A 19,705-nucleotide genomic window follows, 5' to 3' on the forward strand; every position below is an offset into this window, starting at 1 on the left:
AACATTTTGAAACACTGAACTGCAACGGTAATAATAATAACAAGCAATTTAAGCACAAATTTCAGAGTTCCAGGAGAAAATACTTCATGCTTAATTTTAATTTTCTTCTGCATTCCCATTTTCCATCTCAAGCTTTGAGAAAAACACCTTTTTTTCCCTCCCTGAAAGGTTGGTTTGTTTATTTTTTGTCGGGTTTTTTGTTTGTTTGTTTTTGTTTCGGGGGGGGGTTGTTTGTTTGCTTTTCTAGTTGATGTTTTGTTTTGTTTTACCTCTGGATCTTCAGATATCTAAGCTCTGCTGAACCTCTGTTGTGGGGCTCTTGTAAGTTCATTCTCAGTTACTCTTTTTCTTCCACTGAATAACTGAATAGGAACAGCACAGAAGAGCAAAGCCTGGAGTAGAATAGGATTGCATCTCACCAAAAAGCTGATTTTATATCTAGCTGTATTACTGGTTTTCCCGCCTGCTTTCCTAGTCCTACATACATTTCATAACTTTTAGAGCAGTCTCCATTTTGTTGGCCTTAGATCCATCTAGGTCTCTTTTGCCTTTATTCTTTGGAAGAATGCTATGCTGTGCTATCCTGGCTCCTCTGAGGACAGGCTGTGTCTCTGAGCCAAGGGCAGCCACTTTTGTCTCTTTCCATGTTGTCTCTAGTGATGCAGAAAAAGTGCAAATATATGATACAAATGAGTTATATATTATCTATATATATGGAAAAATAGATATTCAAAATAGATGAGCTGTCACATATTTTACTCCTTTACTGCAATGGAGTGCAACTAAAATCTTTTAGGAAGCCTTTTGTGGGAAAAAAAAATAGAGAAATCAGGACAATGAGAGTACAGTTATTGTGTAGGATAGACTTTTTCTAAAGACTTGGAACTGGATCTTGGCCCACTTGCAGAAGAACATCACCATCTTACTGGCTACCGTGGAGAGTCTTCCTGAGTTTCATAAGCAATTCTTTCCTGATGAAACTCCCACTTAAGTTCTTCTTTACAGAAGAAAACCCCTGGAAATGGTTGCTGGTGATTCTGTCCTGTCTCATCTATTCAATCCTCTAACCTAGCCATAGCCTCCATTTGTATAACTCAGGGTTTCCCATCACACTGTTTGCATTTACTCCAAAATTGCACTGCTGTGGTGGGTTGACTCTGGGTGGATGCCAGGCCCACCTAAAGCACTCTATCACTCCCTTCCTCAACTGGCCAGGAGAGAGAAAGCATAACGAAAGGCTCGTGAGCTGAGATAAGGGCAGCAAGAGATCACTCATTGATTATCATCATGGGCAAAACAGACTCAGCTTGGGGAAATTAATTTAACTTATTGCAAATCAAAATCAGAGCACGATATTGAGAAGTAAAACAAATCTTAAAAATACCTTCCCCTCACCCCTCCCTTCTTTCCAGCTGTGCCTCCTGCCTCCCAGTGGTGCAGGGAGGCAGGGAATGGGGTTATGGTCAGTTCATCACATGTTTCTCCACTGCTCAGAGAGACGAATCTTCCTCTGCTCCAAGGTGGGGTTCTTCCCACGGGAGACAGTTCTTAATGAACTTCTCCAGCCTGAATCTTTCCCACAGGCTATAGTTCTTCACAAACTATTCCAGTGTGGGTCCCTTTCCACAGAGGGCAGTTGCTCAGGGACAGGTTGCTCCAGCAGGATCCCCCACAAACCATGGGGGACACTCACTGGACACACTCTCTCCATGGCTCTGCAGGTCCCTGCCATCAGCCAGTTCTAACAAAGGGTCACAGCCTCCTGTCAGGGATCCACTTGCTCTGGTGTGTGTCTTTTCCACGGGCTGCAGGTGGATCTCTTCATCCCTGTGGATCTCCATGAGCTGCAGGGCTGCAACTGCCTGGTACATGGGCTCTTCCACAGGCTACAGGAGAATCTCAGCTCTGGCATCTGGAACACCTCCTCCCCCTTCTTCACTGACTTTGGTGTCTGCAGAGTTGCTCCTCTTGCATACTCTTACTCCCCTTTTCTCTGAGCACAATTTATTCTGCACAGTATCTTTTTTTCTTCCTTCTTAAATATGTTATCACAGAGACACTATTGCCATTTCTGATCGGCTTTGCCTTGGCCTGTGCTGGGTCCACCTTGGAGCAGCCTGGCATTGGCTCTGTTGGACCTGGGGGAGGCTTCCAGCATCTTCTGATGGAAGCCACTCCTGTAGCCCCTCTGCTACCAAAACTGGCCACACAAACTCAATACAACCACAATTCTAGTATAGCCTTGTGGATAAGACAAGTAGTCTTATCAAAGATCCTTGTTCTAGTACTTCAAAGAGAACCTAAACCTCAGACAGTTGAAGTGTGATGAAATGGCAAGCAGGGTATTAAAACAGAGGTGGTTGGGAGAATAGCACCAGGAATGCCAATGAACTTACAAGAGGGTTTGGAGGACCAGTCCTTAATTATATTTGCAATCTGTGGCTAGTTTGTAACTCCAAGTAACATATCCAATTTACCCCATCACAGTTGTGTGTGGGTGCTGGAGCATACACCACCTTATGGAGGAACAGGGAGTGGGGCATGAGGATAAGACAACCCAACAGGCAGTCAGTGCACAGCCAGCCACGTGTCTTGTGAAAAAACATGACGCAATTAATTCAAAGGGATATTGTTATCCTCTTCTATCTAAGGATATTAATCCTTCACTTAAAATTGAAGACAAGCTAATGAACTGCATAAACTTGAGTAACTAATTAGCTCTAGAAACCTTATCATGACAGCACAGATCTATATCTGGGCAGAACCTGTCTGAGAAATTATATATACAGTTAACAAACATGCTTGAGTTGTTCTCTGTACTGAGCTCTCTGTTGCCAGCATAAAGCTGCTCCTCAAACCTGAACCTAGCTATAGGTGGAAGAGAGCTGAGCTGAGGCTTTGCTACCATTCATGGCAGAAATATTTCATTGGCCTATCATCTTACTGGTTTTAGTCAGATTTGCTATGGAAATGATGCTTACGCTTTCACAACGTCTTTTTTTCTTGTGACCTGTTAGTCAGGTTCCAGCAAACAGAACGGAGGGACAGAGATCTCAAAGATATTATGTTCCTGAGAGTTTAAAAGTGAAACATGCTACACTAATATCCCTACTGAGGGAAAGATTGCAATGCAAGATTGACTGTCTTGTTAGTCATCAAATAATCCATATGGTTCAGACAATATCCTAAATGCCCCAGCTGTAGAAAACTTTTCATTGCTGCTCATGCCTTCCTATGAAAAGTCCGGCTGCTGTGGCAACCTTACATTTTCCTCAGAAGGTTTGTGGTAGAGACAATGGAGGACCAAAATCAAACCTTGTAGAAAGAGATGCCACTCTACTAACTACAAAGTCTTGTACCAAACATATTCCCAATATTAATTTTTTGCTGTGTTTTTATGTGTGCTGCCCTGTGTATCTGTCCTCAAGACACAGAGTGCATGTTATGAGTTCTAAAAACAGCTGTATTTTTCAAACATCACTTTAAAAAACCTATCAAAACTGCATCTAAGCTTTTTTAAGAAGTTATTTATTTACATCCTCAGAGCTCAAAAGAAGTGTCCTTGAACTTAATTTCAGGCTTTCTTATATAAACATAAAAAGAAAGAAAGGCTGATGAGACAATTCAGTCCCCCGATGAACTTGTTTGTGACGGAAGAATAACGATTGAAATTATTGTTTTGCTAAAGAAGAAGAGTGTAGCTACATATCCATGCCTTAGCAAAGGGCTGCTCTGTTTTAAAGTCAAGCGCTTGCAAATTAGGAAACCTAGGAGTAAACATAAATTCATAAAACACTTGGATTGAAAAATACCTCTAAGAACATCAAGTCCAGCTGTTAAATACCTCAGTCGTGTGGACAGGAACTAAATTCAATCAAATGCTAAAGTAGAAGTTGTGGATTTTGTTTCTCTTATCCTCATTTACCTCACAGTCCCAGCTCTGTAGGATGCACTGTTCAAATCCTGTGCAAAAAAAGTGCTCTTGATTTTGTTACAGACACTTCAGTGGTAATTGTTACTTTAGTATTTAAGTACATCAAATCCACCACTGAGTTAATCTTTATTACACTGCTGAGACATATGGACTTATTAGAAGTGATGAACCTGAAACACTTATTCTCATTTGCTCGATGCCAGGCACTCAGAAGATGATTTTCTAGAAGATGCAGCCTTCGGTTTGCACTTATTCAGAGCTCAGTGCTGGCTGCCTCCAGCTGCAGTACCGAGTGCTCAGTGCTTTTAGAGCAGACCAAGGCTCCCAGAAAGTGAGGGCTGGTGCCTCTGATGTCCCAGGCTGTAGTTGTGTGCCTTGCATCCTGCAGCCCTAATTCCTACAGCCCCTGCAGCGCCGATTCCCCCCCGCAGCTCTCCAAGCAGGGCAGGACTCTGGCTCCCGCTGCTCAGACTGCTTCTCCTAAGGCAGGCAGTGAAGGCAAAGGAGCCCACAAGAGATCTGGAAGGGAGACTGCAGTAGGGAAGTGCTGGCCACTTTATTTCTGGCAAACCCCCAAATTTTCAATGGTTCCTTTGTATTCCTAATGATAATACAAAAGTGGTACTCCTGAATGGTCCTTTTCTGGAGTGTTTTTGGGGCACAGCATCTCTCTGCAGGTCTCAGGGATGCTGAGAGTCAGGACTACTCTTCCCTGCCTTGTCCCAGCCTGCTTCAGTCCTTCCCATGGCTGACTCCCTGTTCCCTTGCCTTATATTTGGAGTCCTTTGTTGCACCAGGATGGGGAGGGATGGCAAGAGTGAGGGTCTGGCGCTGCCTTTGCTGCTCTGAGGGGAGCCCTGTGAAGTGCACGGGGATGCGTGTGCACAGTGCAGATGCCTGTAGGAGGAATGAAGGGGATGACGTGTGCTCAGCTCAGGCAGAAGCTCTAGATATCTGTCAGACTACAACGAGTCTCCAGAGCACACGCAAGCTGGATTTTCTCCTAGAAGCTCCAAACGTAGCCAAATTTGTACACGTTTTCTTCAAAGGAAATTAAAGAGACATTTTATGTGTGTTTGTCAGACAACATATGATAACTGATACTTGTAGAACACCCTCTCTAAATCAAGCAATAAATACATTTTTTTAGGCTTCTGAAAACTCCTCATGTTTGAGATTTAACCCACTGTTCTTTCACTGGGGAAATAATTGAGGTAGAAAAGGAAATTTTAGGGCCAGAAAGAGCCACGGTGATCTTGCTTCAACCTCATGTAAAACTGGACCATTGGATGCCCTTCAACAAATTCTTACCACACAGGTCCATTAGTTTTGTTAAGAAAAAAGTTTTTGATGAAAAAATGCTCAGCAGTGGAGAATCCTCTACAGGCTGTGGTAAATTATTTTGATTGTCATTTAACTGTTATTTGGATTTAATTAGCCTCAAGTTCAGTAAATTGGATCTCGCTAGAAATGTTTGTTTCTTGTCACGAAATGTTTGTTTCCTTTGTAATGTAGTTACTTATTGTATAGAAGTTCTCTGTTGCTGTTCTTCGTGATAACCCAAACAGTTTGCACTCCGAGTGTGGGGCTTGGTTTCACAATCCTTATTCATTCTTTGCTTCTGTTATTTTTTAAGTGGGGCAGCTTCAGCTAGAAACATGCTATTTACAAGGATATATCCAAAACTGTTACCATACTTTCTCCTAAGACATGGCCATTCATTAGAAACGGAAAACTTGGCACAAATGTGCTAATCACAATTAATTTAGTGAGAGCAGGCAGGTAGATTTCTGTCCTGTTGATGAGCCATCGTGACTGGAAGTCTTTTTCCAGAGCTGACCCAGCCAAGGTGGAAACACATAATCCTGAGAAAAGCCAAGGCACTCTCCAGCCCCATCCCCTTCTTGCTTTGCTGGTGAAACTGCAGCATGGTGCTGTGGCATGGTGGGGATGAGCACACACAGAGCCTTCCCACTCGCAGGCTGCCTCTTCAATAGCTGTGCCTCTTCGAAGCTGTGGTCTGCACAGCCCTTTCTTGTAGTTCAGGCATTGAATGCATGGTATGTGATTACATTTGGGCAGGAAATGATTCATAAAATTTAGTGAAAGGAGAGATCATTGGATAATGTAATCTGACCTCCTATAGCTACCAAAGATTTTTTTTTTCCTGAGTTAAACTCAACTGTTTCTATTTAATTTAAGTATAACTTCTCTTAGGGTAAAGTGCATATTACAAAAAAGGCATCTAACAGTGGTTTCAAGACAACAGAATCCATTAAACCCTTTGTACCTTGTTCCAGTTTTTAAATGCTCATGATGTTACAGATTAATGCCTTATTTCTTATTTGGATGTATCTGGCTTCAGCTTCACTTTCTAAGTGCTTGCTGTGTTTCAGATTAAAATTATTCAGTACTCATATCTTCCCCTGGAAGTACTTCACTTTGCTCAAATCACCTAAATCTTTTTTCTATGCAAAGACATTTATTCAGCCTGCAAGTATTTATTTTAGCTTCTTTCCTCATTCTTACCAGTTTCTAACATTACTTGAAAAACACTTACATGCCAACTGTACACACTGTTCCAGCATCAGTCTTATCATATCTTTAGGCAGATGTAAACCCACTTCACTTAGGTTAGCATCTGCATTAGCTCCCTTTGCAGCAACTCCTCCCTGGCAGCTCAAACTATGGATTGTATTCATTTTTCCCTTTGATCCCTAATTCCTTTCAAGAATCACTCACATTTCAGGATGCAGTCCCTATTCAGTATCAATGATGTGCATTCCCTATTCTGAGATGCAAGTGTTTGCATTTGACTGTATGAAAATACATTGTGAATAAAGAAAAACAGCCTACTGGACACTCCAGGTTGCTGCTTCACTGTGTCTTCAGCATTATTTATCAAACTTCTAAATGTTTTTAACTTTGTAAATATTATTGCCAATGAGTTTGTATTGAACCTCAATGTCTGTAAGGTCTTTGTAAAACTTCTTCTATTTAGTAGTGATTTCTCTATGACTACTTTTCTTTTTATTCTGTCACTTGACAGATTATTTACTTGTGGAAACTGTGCACTGTAATGCTTTGTTGGAGCTTTTTAAAAGCAGAACGTTGTGCTGCTAACTTAAGTTACTAATACAAGTGAACTCCTCTGTCAGCTAGAGGTGAAAACTTCTCAGTGAGTTAGTTTCACTCCAAAGAGCATGATACTCCATAGAATTCTGCTAAGTGATGTGATTCATCTTTCTTATCAGCTTTTCTGGTATTTTGCTTGGGATGGATGTCAGTCTTGCCATCCAGTGGACAGCTGGATCATCGTGTTTCCCTTCTCTGAATATTATCATATCGAAGCTGTCTTTCAGTCCTTCAGTGTTCCCCAGAGATTCGTTGTGACTTTATGTCAGTAGTGATTACAAGCATCTGACAGAAGAAAATTATTGTGGTCCACATCTACCCTTTTCTGATCCTTTTGGTCCCACCTCTCCTTCTCCTGAAGCTCCTCAAGCTTGTGAGCCCCCTTTTCTTCTGCTGGGGTGGTGGAAGATTGCTTCTTTGGGTCCATTTTCACCCTACTCAAGCACGTAGAGACCACGTGAGGGCTCTCAAGCATTATAGGGAGAAAGCAAAGAGCACAACTGTTCTGAGCAGCTGAGTGCTGTCCACTCAAGCTCTTCTTGTTTTTCATCCACATGAGACAGGTAGGTTGGCAGGGGAAGGAGCCCCCAGCCTCATTCAGTGGTGGTGATGGGCTGTTCTGTCCTAGGGGTGGAGAGAAGAGCTCACAGGTGATCAGAAGAAAACACAGTCCAGGCAGGACTTTTAAAAACTTCTCCAGTTTTTAAAATAGATGTTTTCAAGGTTTATGGATCTTTGCAACTCAACAAATTCTAGTGCTGTTTTCAGACATATTTTTAGGACCATCAGCCATGAACCTTCTGACTCTGTCTTTATTCCTGTCCATGCATTCTCAGTCTCATTTTAACCACTACTGGCACTAGTGGTAGTGGCAGAAGCACCTCTGTTTGTGTGTGTATCTAGGACGTTGGTGCTCAGTCGCTGGGGCAGTGCTTCATACCACGTTGCTGTGGTAACCTTTTGTTCTAATTCTGTAGAAAGTTCTTGTAGAAAGCCTGAAGAGTGCATGGCTAATTCTTGTTTGATGGGAGTGCATGAGTCTCCTTCTTTTTATAGACTAGAAATAAAACTGTTGAGCGCTCTTACCTTTTATGCAGTTCTAACATAAAGCCATCTCCATCTAATTAGAACCATATACACTTTTTGGAATTATTATCTTCATAATATTCTTGTAAATGGCACACTATCTTTGTCTTCAGCACTGTGATTTGTGAATTTTCCTTTGGGCCTTTTTCTTTCCTAAATAGCATTTTGCACTCCATAAATTCTAGCTCATATTGTTTGCTATTTATTTCCTGGTTTTCAGTTTGAATGCTGAAGACTTTTTAGTTATTTTTATTTGCTGTCACATATTAACCAACTAATCCAGAATGGGTTTTAAAACAAAGTCACCCTTTTGGGAAATTGAGTGAACTCTTAGCTTTCAGTTTTCAGTTGAATTATGCTGTTCAAGCCTTTCTCCTCCTTCTAAGTTTGCTCGTGAAGGCAAGAGAAGGGAAGTCTAGCATGTGACATTGTTTTGAAACATGAACTGTGAGTCATAGATTCACATTATGGACAGGAAGGACTCAGAACACAAAAGTATTACAATATTATATTAGGTTTGCATGGCAAGGATTTGGTAGTGGGGTTCTACAGGGCGGCTTCTGTGAGAACCTGCTGGAAGCTGCCCCTGAGTCCAGCAGGTCCACGACAGACCTGCTGCTGGCCGGGGCTGAGCCCATCAGCAATGATGGCAGCACTTTTGGGATAGCAAGTCTACAAAGGGGGAGAAGAGCTGCAACTGCAGTCTGAGAGAGGAGCAAGAGTGTGTGAGAGCAGCAGCCTTGCAGACATCAGGGGCAGTGAAGAAGGAGTGGGAGGAGGTGCTCCAGGCGTCGGAGCAGACTCCCCTGCAGTCCATGGTGAGGCAGCTGTATAACTGCACCCCATGGAGGACCCTGCTCCAGAACAGGGGGATGCCTGGAGGAGGCTGTGACCCCATGGGAAGCCTGTGCTGGAGCAGGGTTCTGGCAGGACCTGTGATCCCAAGGAGCACCCAAGCTTGGGCAGCCTGTTCCTGAAGGACTGAGCCCATGTTGGGGCAGTTTGTGAAGAACTGCAGCCCGTGGGAAAGACTCATGCTGGAGAAGTTCGTGGGAGAGTGTGGGGAGTCCTCCCCCTGAGGCGGAAGGAGTGGCAGAGACAGAGTGTGATGAACTGACCACAGCCTCCATTCTCCATCCCCTTGTGCTGCTGCAGGGGGAGGAGGTAGGGAAAATGCTGAAGTTGAGCCTTGGAAGAAAGGAAGGGTTGTGGGGAAAATATTTTTGAGATTTGGGGTTATTTCTCATTACCCTGCTCTCATTTGATTGGTAATAAATTAGACTAATTTCCCCAAGTTCAGTCTGTTTTGTCAGTGAGAGTAAGTGGTGAGTGATCTCACCCTTTCCTTATCTCAACCCATGAGCCTTTTGTCGTATTTTCTCTCCCTTGTCCTGCTCAGGAGTGGAATGGTAGAGTGGGTTTGGTGGGTACCTTGAGTCCAGACAGTGTCAATCCACCACAAATACAAAGAAAATACATTTTTAATGTAAGGTTTCAGAAGAAACTGCAGTTCTTTTGGATGTCCATACCATTTTAGCTTCCAGCTGAAGGAGGAAACCTGTTAGGGTAGATGTAATCTTAAAAACTGGCAGACTGTTAAAAAGAAAGAAATTGCAGATTAAACCTATTTAACAAGGTCTTTAAAGGTGGCAAGAAGGCTTAATCTAAGCAAAGGCTGTGGCATAATCTTAACCTGCAGCAGTATTTATTGCACAGTATCATATCCGTCATCAACTTTGGACAGGCAGTTCACCCATCTGACGTCACAGGAAATTATTCCAGTAATAGTGGAAAATATGGCCCTGTTTCTGGAAGAACCTAATTCCTGATACTGCACCAACTGGAGAATGACTGGTGTTTCCACCATAACCTGCATTTGAGAGAAGGAATTAGTCTGATCTCTATATAATGCATCATTTCAGAATGAATTCTCAGAAGGAAAGAACAAATAACAGATGTAGTTAGTTGAAGTAAAAATGGAATGTAGATTTAAATAATTTTGCCAAAGTAACCTGCTAGCTGTCTGTTGACACAATAACTGATTTTCCAGATGAGGGGAACACAGTAGACCTAAGGCATCTCAATTTAGCAAAAGATGCTGTGCTTGCATGTATGAAATAAATTTTAGATTTTGCTTAATAAACTGGGCTAAATTCTGTTCTCCTAAAATGATAGGAAGAAAAAACCAATTTGTAACATGAGAGGGAAATAAAAGAGTTTGGTTTGTCCCAGAATAGAAAAATGAAGGCTGACTGAAGATATGACTGATATTTAAAAATATGCCAATGAGTAAACACAATGGAGGAGGAAGAGCTATTTAAACTAAAAGACAATGTTGGCAGAAGAACAAATGGGCATAAAATGACCATGAACAAATTTAAGCTGGAAGGCAAAAGGTTTCTAGTTATCAGAAAGCTGTCTTTCCATGAAAAAGAAAGCTGTCTTTCCATGAAAAAGAAAGCCATTCTAAAGGTTTTTGTAATTAAGCTCGGCAAGTTTATGATTTGCTTTACATGACACACATGTTCCCCAGCATGGGATTTGATTCAGTGACATAGAAGTTCCCTTTAATTTTGTATCTTACACAAAACAGCAATTACTCTTGAGATACACTAACCTCTCTGGCAGCATGCACCCACTGTTGAACAGCACTCAGCATGACTAAAATATTCTTTCAGACAGAAAATCAAGAGACTTTGATATTCAGCTAATCTCCAAAAGATTTAAACAGACTGAATGCAAAGACTTTTTCCCACTCTGCAATGTCTCTAGGGCTAACATACTGAAATAAATCAATAAGACCAAGTTTTGTGTGAAAATTGTCACCTCAGTCAGCACTACATTGGGTCCTAGTGCTAACCACAAATCTGTGTGTCACATCTTGAGCTGCCGACAGCTATATTTTCAGCCTTTAAAAATGAGGATGTGAGGATCTGGAGAAATGCTGATTTGAATAATTGCAACCTACTAGTCACAATGTCAGTAATGGAGATAATATTCCTGTGTATTTTAAAAGCTGTGAAATCCTCCCTGCAGATGACGGGTGGTATTATTCATTCTTATTTGTTTAGCCGAATTTAGAAATGAGCCGGGAAGGGAAAAAAAATTTGGATATCCAGTCAACAGGATGTATTTTATAACCATTTTATATCATGCATAGTATGCTTAATTGGAAAAAATGAAAATTGAACATTGACATCAATATTCTAATAATATTAGGGTAGGAAATTGAATAAGCCGTAAGCTTCTGTCTTCACTAATGCCACCATGCTTTTTAGTGTTGCTGAATGTCACACTCAAGAAACAAACATTTTCCTTGTGCTGTCATTTAGTAGAGCAGCCTGAAACACAGAAACCTCTGAACTATTCCTTTTGTTTTTCAGTGTCAAAGCCATGATTCCTCCAGGGGAATGCCTCTATGCTGGGAGGAAAAGGAGGAAGCCCATTCAAAAACAGTTAAGTATCATATTCATCAGGAGGCATCTCCCTCCAAGCGTACGGGCTAGAAATGAGGTAGAAGGAGGGTTCCCTTCCTCCTATGGTCCACCGACACAGGGGAGACCGAATCTCTGCAATGACAAACCCTTGGCTGGGAGGCTGGCTCCTCATGGACAAGATGTCTCCAGAAAGGATGCCCAGCCTGGCTCAAACCATCCTTACCCACCAGTAGGTATCCCAGGAGGAGGCCAGTGGTGCCGGGGGTGCCGCGGTGCTGCCGTGGTGGGTTGGAGGGGTGGCTGCCACCTTGGTGCTTCCGTGCTCCCTGCCTCCTGTTCAAGGAGCTTTTTGAGAAGCCATGTGTTGAGTGGCACCAGAGCACTGGCACTGCACTCCCCCCTTCCCCATTCCTGGGGGATGCCCTAGCCTTGCTTGGGGCATTGCTAAGTCCAACATAAGCCAGCCGGGAAAGTGGGTCAGTTCAGCCAACTGAAAGAGCAGACTGGTGAGTCACTTTTTGCAAATAGAACACATAATTTTCAGATTTCTATTAGATATGGGATCACTTTCATTAGGAGAAATATGGAAGAGAGGAATTGTATGTGCGAAGGCAAAGCAGGAGAAGAAGAAATGCAGTGGAAATTTGTTACTACAAGGTGCTTGAGATGCGAGGGGGGAAAAAAAGAGTTTGCTATCACTCAAATGTAAGTGAGTTCCAGATGCCATAAGCCAGTCTATGAAACAAAGCTTTTTAATGTAATCATCCCATATTTTCTGTGTTACATTTGATTATATGACTATGAAACACACATTTTTACTCTGTTAAAATTATGAACTGGCACTGGTGGCCTTCATACACAATTTAAGGATGAGAAGGTAACTAAAATAGATTTCCCTATTTTCAGTTGTGCAGAACTTCTAAAAATAACCCACTTGGCTTAAAATTGTACATATTAGTCTAAAGTCAAAGGGGAGTTTCTCTGAATGTTTTAAGGACATCTGTTGATAGTGTTTGGATTTTGGGCAGTATTTGCTCATGAACCACTTGTTCCCACTTAAAAAATTTTTTCTTTTAGTTTAAAATGTATCACATTTCAGTAGACAAAGATAATGGCATATGCAAATTATTCTTCCTGCAAAAATCCCAAGTGTTGAATTCAAAATGTTTGTAAGTTATTTGCACTACTGTTTCAGTATAGATGTGGATATTTGATTTTATAACAATTGCAAGAGGGATGGAACATTTCCAGTACATTAAATTACCTCTATGCAGAACTGTTTATGGATCATTACTTTTGTGAAGAAGGAAGGAGACTTGCAGTTGGTTTGAGAACATTAAGCTTATGTTTGGAGTTTACATGCTATTTAGAACTCCTCTCAAAGATGACTTCTAGATAAATTAATGGTAAGAAAACTACCTGCTAACAAATCATGGAAATGATCTCATTGGCCTTTTTGGAAGCTCTGGCTTTAATACTCTCAGAAGAAAATTCTCACTTACTTTATAGAACCAAGTTTTCATCTTGAGAACCATTGCAGGTAATGCTGCCTTGAAGATAGCTTTTCTATGATGTTGCAGTGCAGGTACCTGCGTCTGAACTTTTCAAGCGAGGACATGAACAATTTTGATTAAGAAACATGGGTTAAAACAAGGGGAACTGTTTGGATTGTTAGAATACTGGAGTCCCACACTGGAGACAGCAGTCCATTTTCTGTGGTTAGTTACTTAGCACTTGCTGAGGATGATTTCTCAGTTCCTAGCAACACTGGTCTCTTCCTCAAACTTTATCTGTTTGTGGGCTTGGTCTCTGGTAAGCCTTTCCTGTGCTTATTCCCTCACTCAGGGACTTTCCTCTAAAGAGGCTCTGAATGCCCCAGACCAACTGGCCGACTGAGCTCCTTTCCCAGTCTGTGTCTTTCAGTCCTGCTGGTCTTACTGACATTTCAGGACTCTGAGATTGCTGTTATGCTGCCTTGAATAGTTTATCTTGAATTTAGAAGGGTAGACAAAGCCTATTAATTGAGCAGCATATTTAACCATTATTTTAATCCATGTTATACAATCTTTGTTACAACTTTTTTCTCCTGTTTGACAGCACAGCACTTTCTCCTCCACAGCCTTGTTGTACTTTCTCCCCTGCCATTCTGCCAATGACTCAAGGTAGATACTGGCACTTGTTCTGGGAGGAGTATTTGCTCAGTTGTAAAACCTGATTTTTCATAGAGAGTAAAGTTGATGGGTGTTCTTTGGCCAGTCCTCACTTTTTAATGTAAATAGTCTCTAGAATTTGTCTTTCTTTTAACAAAAGGATAAGTGAGCTAAGGTGCCTCAGTGTGAGCAGGATACTTAGATTTCAATAAGGATTAATGGATTAGTGCTTTTGAAGATCAGAATTTAAAGGACAGAGGTGCAGCTTTCTCCTCTGCAGAACAACTGGGACATTCATATCTCCCCATACTCAGTACATCCCAAGAAGCTAACTCTCTGACTCTACATCATCTTTTCATGATCAGGCTGTCAGCCAGGTGGTGATCCTGCAGCTGGATTTTAATCCAGGATAACACAGAATGATATTGTTCATTATGTTCATAAATATTTTTCAGACACAGGAATTTTATTCTGAGGTGGTTTTACAGAAGAGTGTTGAAAATGTATAAAAAAGCTCCATGGGAGACTACAGAGACTCACAAGACTTGGGAAGAATGTGTGGAAAATTTTACTGGGAGGAGCTAATATGTTTCAGTCTTGCTTTCTACACAGAACTAGCAGAGGTGATCTTCGTTAGGTTGCCATTCTTCAGATAACATACAAGGTTCAGGTTCTCCTTTTATACACGCAAGAAAATTAAAAAAACATCTCTGTTTTCCTTTTGTGCCCAAAAACTTCCAAGCTAGCCCCATTAAATGTGCTCTACACTAAAGAATTCTGGTGTTTATGGACACAGGTCAAACACCTGGAGCTCAGACAGATTGAAAATTTTCCATCAGATATGCTTTTCAGCCAGGCAGCCGGCATTTTGACTAAAGGAAACATTTTCTACCAAGTGTTTATTTCCTGTGGAAATCTAACATTTTACTGGTAATTCAAGCATCTGGAAATTAAAGAGATCTTGTCTTTTACCTCAAGCTAAAATCACTGTGTTGAAATTAGTACTTAAAAGTGCTAAGGCAATGAATGCTTCAGGACAGTTACCATTTGAGAACTTCAGCCACTACTTCATCTCAAACCCCGGCATCTTGTAAAACCCTCTCCCTCTACAAAACATTTCTTGTAATGTTTTACAGCTCTTTAAAGGCAACTATACCTGCCCTAGCTCTGAATGTATCTATAACTGCTCCAGAATGGCAACTTCAGAGAGAACTGTGCCAGTGCCAGGGTAAACAGAGACCTTCTTGGGAGGTGCAGCTCTCTCCTGCTTCCTAGTTCTAATTTTAAGGCCCTTTGTGGCATAGCCCTTCCTCTTACTTGGTACCACACTATCCCACCTCTCATCTGCTCTGCTGGTCTTCTTATGTCTTCTTGACCATTAGTTCTGCTTTCACCTTTCCTTGCTGTCGAGAGGCAGAAGAGACATAGAAGGTGGCAAAGGGCTGCCTTTTCCTCAAGCAGCTTTCTCTCATTCTGTCCTTTTGGTCCATAGGAGATGGTGAACATCCACACACACATGGCTGCCACTGGAGCTCAGCTCTGCCAAAATTCCAATACAGTGTCCAAGCACAGCTCAGTGACTGAGAGTTCTGGTCAGTACACTCATGATAATCCTCTGTTGTCACTTTGCACTCAGCCTATCTGTCACATCTCATGGTCTCTCTTCCCTTCCTCTTCTTACTGAAAGCTTGCTGTCACGGTAAATGATTAGACCTTTCTCTGCTCAGGTCTTCTGCTGGTTTAGTACTGGGGCATACTTATAAAACCTATTCAGGGCAAAGTTTTCATTAACAGGGTAGGGCTCTGCAGAGGGTAGGGAACAGCAGACAGATCTGTAGTTGCAGGAAATTCCTCTGCGAGCTCACCAAACTGGTTTACGCTAGTGGCAGTCTGTGTGTCATGGGCACACTGAATCACTAAGGCAAAAGGGCTCAATGCCTTGTGTACCACTGGAACACAGAACTTTCTCCCCACCAGCTCCCACGGACTGCTAACGTGGGTCCTGCACAGGTACAAGTGCTACTGGGCAGTTTAACAATGTGAAGAAAGGAAAGCCAGATATATTCCTTGAATTACATGGTCTTCTTTACTATAGCAGTGTTGCATGGAGAGCAGAGTAAATGGGGGATCATCAAGTGTCTCCTATGTCTCTGTTTACAGTTTGACAATCCAGAGTTTAACATGAACACAACAAGTACCATCTACTTTCAGCTCAAAATAAAGGCTAGAATTTTTATTTGCCTCAAGGCAGCCCACTGAAGATTTTCCCTGCCTGTGCCTTTCTGTTTATGGCTAGCTAACTGAGCCTTTCCATGGAACTCACATTGTTTAAAATCACATCCACTTGGCACCTTACTGCCATTTACATCTAAACCCTGTTTGTTTGGATTCACTCCCTTACTGAATCATTTCCTTGAGTTTTCAGGAAGCCTCAGTCCTGAGCTTTCTCCCATAGTCTTTTTACACCATTCCCTACCATCTTATGAAAACTACTCCTTGCACTCAGTACAAAGGCAGACCACCTAATTGCTTCAAAGCCTTCTTCTCTGGGATAGAGCAGTCACTATTTTATGTGGTAAATGGGCTTGAACAACTTCTATTTCTATTTCATGTTACTCTTGGCGATTTTTACCTCTTGAACTCATCAGCTTAATTTTCCTTATTGGAATTAATTTCTTCTGTCCTACATTGCTTCCTTGCTTCAGCTGGTTTGTCAGATGTAAAGACCGATTAGCAAAGCTTATGTTCTTTATCCTTTGCTCAGCTGTAGGCTATGTTCCACAAAATTACTGCCCTCCATAAATCAGACATCCTTTTGGTGTCATAGGATGGCTGAGCCTCAAGGTTTACTGCAAAAAATAGTCAACTCAGAAAAAGTAAGAAACACTATTCCTTCTTTGTTGATTGCATTATTTGTTCTCATATTTCCTCTCCCTAATACAGGAAAGTAGTTCATTTTATCCCAGCAAAATCAGCAAAATCTTCTCCATGTGTTTAGAAACAACTCATTGTTTTATTGAAGAACCATATATAAGTATTGGCAATTTTGAATGAAATAGCAGAAATTATGTATTTTCTTGAAACTGGAAAAAAAAAGTATTATTACTAACTCGTTTTTTTCTGTCCATCTTGTCCACTGAAGCTGTTCTCTTGAAATGAGGTTCTCAAAAGTAGCAAAGAATTTTTCAGATCTGATTTTCAGAGGTTTTCAGTTAGCAGCAGTCCTACGTACAAAACCGCTCTTCAAAAAACTGATCTTTTTTTTTGCTAATTCCTAAGCACAATTATTTTAGAATTACAACTGCTATGACAAATTAATACTGATGTAATTTAACACCTTAACCACCTTGTGATTGAAAAATGCAGTAAATGTGTGTAGCATGAAAACACAGTAGTAAAGTGTGACAAATAATTAGTTTTTACTCTCATTGTCCACTGTAGGCTAGTTAGTTAAGATTGTGATCCTTGGATTCAGAGAGGTGAAAGTAGAAACTGTTAGCACAACTATAGTCTTCTTAATTGCTGTTTCTTGAGTATCCATGTTTGTGGCTCCAGTGTACCATAGCTCATGCCTGGATAATGGCCTTGACTACGGCTGGGTCCAGCAATACCTGGCTACTGAAAGGGACAACCTTCTCAACCTCCCACTCAGGTCTTCTTGCTTAATGGAAGCACTGAGCATCCCCCACTGTCATACTGGAAATAAGGTCCCCATTTCTGTGTGCAAAAGCACCAGCTTTTCCCTTTATTCCCTCTTGAGAACGTCCTACACCTTCTCTGCAAATATCAATGGACATTCCAAAACAGAGATTCCTCACTTGTGATGTATCTCATCATAACGAATTTTCACAACAGCTATTCTAGGTTCTCTAGTACTGTCCATTGCATAAGGGGACCACAAAATGGGGATGGACTTGCCTGGCCTAGAAATCTGAGTAACTTTAATCTCTATGTTTTGTGAGGAATATCAATCTTCTCAAGAAACCAAATTCTTACCTTTGTTATTACTGACATAGGAAGGTAAAAGTGAGAATGTACACAGGAGTTTTGAGCTTGAGGAAAGAATCTCTCTTCACCTTGCCTTCCATACTTTTTAAACTCATGTCTAAAGACAGACTCTTTTCTTAATCATCTCCTGACCCACAGGTTAACTTTGAGTCATTAAATGGAGGGAACTAAGATGCTTTGAATGAATACAGTGGGTATTGAATGGGTTCATGCATTAGTCATGGTAATTTTCCCCTGCCCTTCTGCCCCTCCTTTGTACAACAAAGATGAGAAATTGTTTTTTGTGATATTGACTAGAACATAAAGATAGTACCAATTTCCCAAAGGTGAGAGGTCCTGAGTAAAAGATACCAGTCCTTCACTTTTTGCCTGATACAAAAAGAGAAGACAAACCCTGTGTGTTTACACCATGGCAGATGCAGAACAGTAAATCTTTTTTTGTCAGAGGACAGAGACTTTAAAGATTTTCATAGAAGCTAAGCAAAGTATTCCCGTTATCAATTAATTGCATAGAGCATCCCAGTCTCTGGAAGTAAAACAGGTAATTGAAAATGCGTTCTCCACCACAGAAGGCCGGCAGTTGGGAATGAAAAATCAAATCCTTCGAAGAGACACAGAGACCGTCTGAATGCGGAACTGGACCACCTGGCCAGCCTCCTTCCTTTTCCCCCCGACATCGTATCGAAGCTGGACAAACTTTCCGTCCTGCGCCTTAGTGTCAGCTATCTCCGAGTCAAAAGTTTCTTTCAAGGTAGGTTTCCTTAAGATCTCAGCATCCCATTAAAAGTATCCCTCTAATTTATTTCTGGTTTGTACTAATCCTGACTAAAAGTAACAAATGGTATTGTATTGATAAAAGCAGGGGGAAAAATGTAATATTGAACTGATTTTGTGCATGGGATGTTGTACTGGAAATTTCATTCATTTCCTTTTACGTAGTTTCTGTGTTTTTCACCAAATAGTGGGATAATGTCCATCTTTATCAGGCTGATGAAAATGGGAGAACCCAACAGTAAAACCACTAAACTGGGAAAGAAGCAAATGTAATATCTGTTATAGTTTGAATTCTCTGTTTGGTGCTGTTATTATGGAAGTTCAAAACGCCTGTTAAAGTACGATGTGAAAGTCAAGCAACTACTACATTACCTCTGTTTGCTGTATGCCAGGAGGAAGTGGGTTCATTAAAAAGCCAAAATTATCACTGTCTTTCAGGACAAGAGAGAGTCAAAGTTTAAAGTGCTGAATAAAGCTGTACTAGGCCACACTTCATTTGTACAGTTGTCTAGCACACCACAAAGTGAAAGAAAAATGTGTGTTTTCAGATGCACGTGAAAAGAATCCTTCCAAATTTGAAGATACTTTGAGCTGCTTCTGTTGCTGATGAGTTCACTAGAGCAAAATCCAGATTACTGATTTAATAATGGAAAACCTCTCTAGAGTTGTTTTCAAAAAAAAGGATAAAAGTCCTGTGTATGAAGGAGTATAGTTGACCAAAACTTATAGGTGGACTGCAGAGAAATACAGAAGTATTTTTATGGACATTATTTTTCTTTTATTACTCTTTATTATTTCTATTCCTTATGATGATCCTTTATATATATATATATATATGTTTTGGGTTTTAAAAAATTTTTTTCAAAATTTTTTTCTTCTTTTTTTTTATTCAACCAAAGAATAATATCTGTTGGTTGCCTTCTTGTTTCTAAAATGCTTTTTAGTATAAAAGAAATGCCATCTTGAAGAGACTTTGGCAGGCTGCAGGGCATTTTACGGGGCTGACATGAGATTACAGAGGATGATATCACTGATAGCAGGAACCTCCCATGTCAGCTGTGGCAGGTGGCTGCCCAGCCTCCAGCATCCTGCAGTCGGCAGAGTGCCTCTCTTACTCTTTAAACACAAACCTGAGTGCTATGGACTGTTCCTGTAAGCCTGACTTTCATTTCTCTTGCATT

At 41.1% G+C, this 19,705-nt stretch overlaps 1 protein-coding gene across 1 annotated transcript in view; it reads left to right on the forward strand.

The window, feature by feature from the left end:
* Positions 1-11,548: 11,548 nt before the first annotated feature.
* The window catches only part of AHRR (aryl hydrocarbon receptor repressor), a gene marked incomplete at both ends in the record, with an annotated part of 62,718 nt that continues 54,561 nt past the window's right edge, over positions 11,549-19,705 (forward strand). The window contains 2 exons of the mRNA XM_084209421.1: positions 11,549-11,610; positions 18,320-18,501. Of these exons, the coding sequence (XP_084065547.1) occupies positions 11,549-11,610; positions 18,320-18,501 (244 nt within the window). The remainder of the gene's footprint in view (positions 11,611-18,319; positions 18,502-19,705) is intronic.

The sequence above is a fragment of the Fringilla coelebs genome (genome assembly GCF_963513975.1).
Source record: "Fringilla coelebs genome assembly, chromosome: 1".
Taxonomy (NCBI): Eukaryota; Metazoa; Chordata; class Aves; order Passeriformes; family Fringillidae; genus Fringilla; species Fringilla coelebs.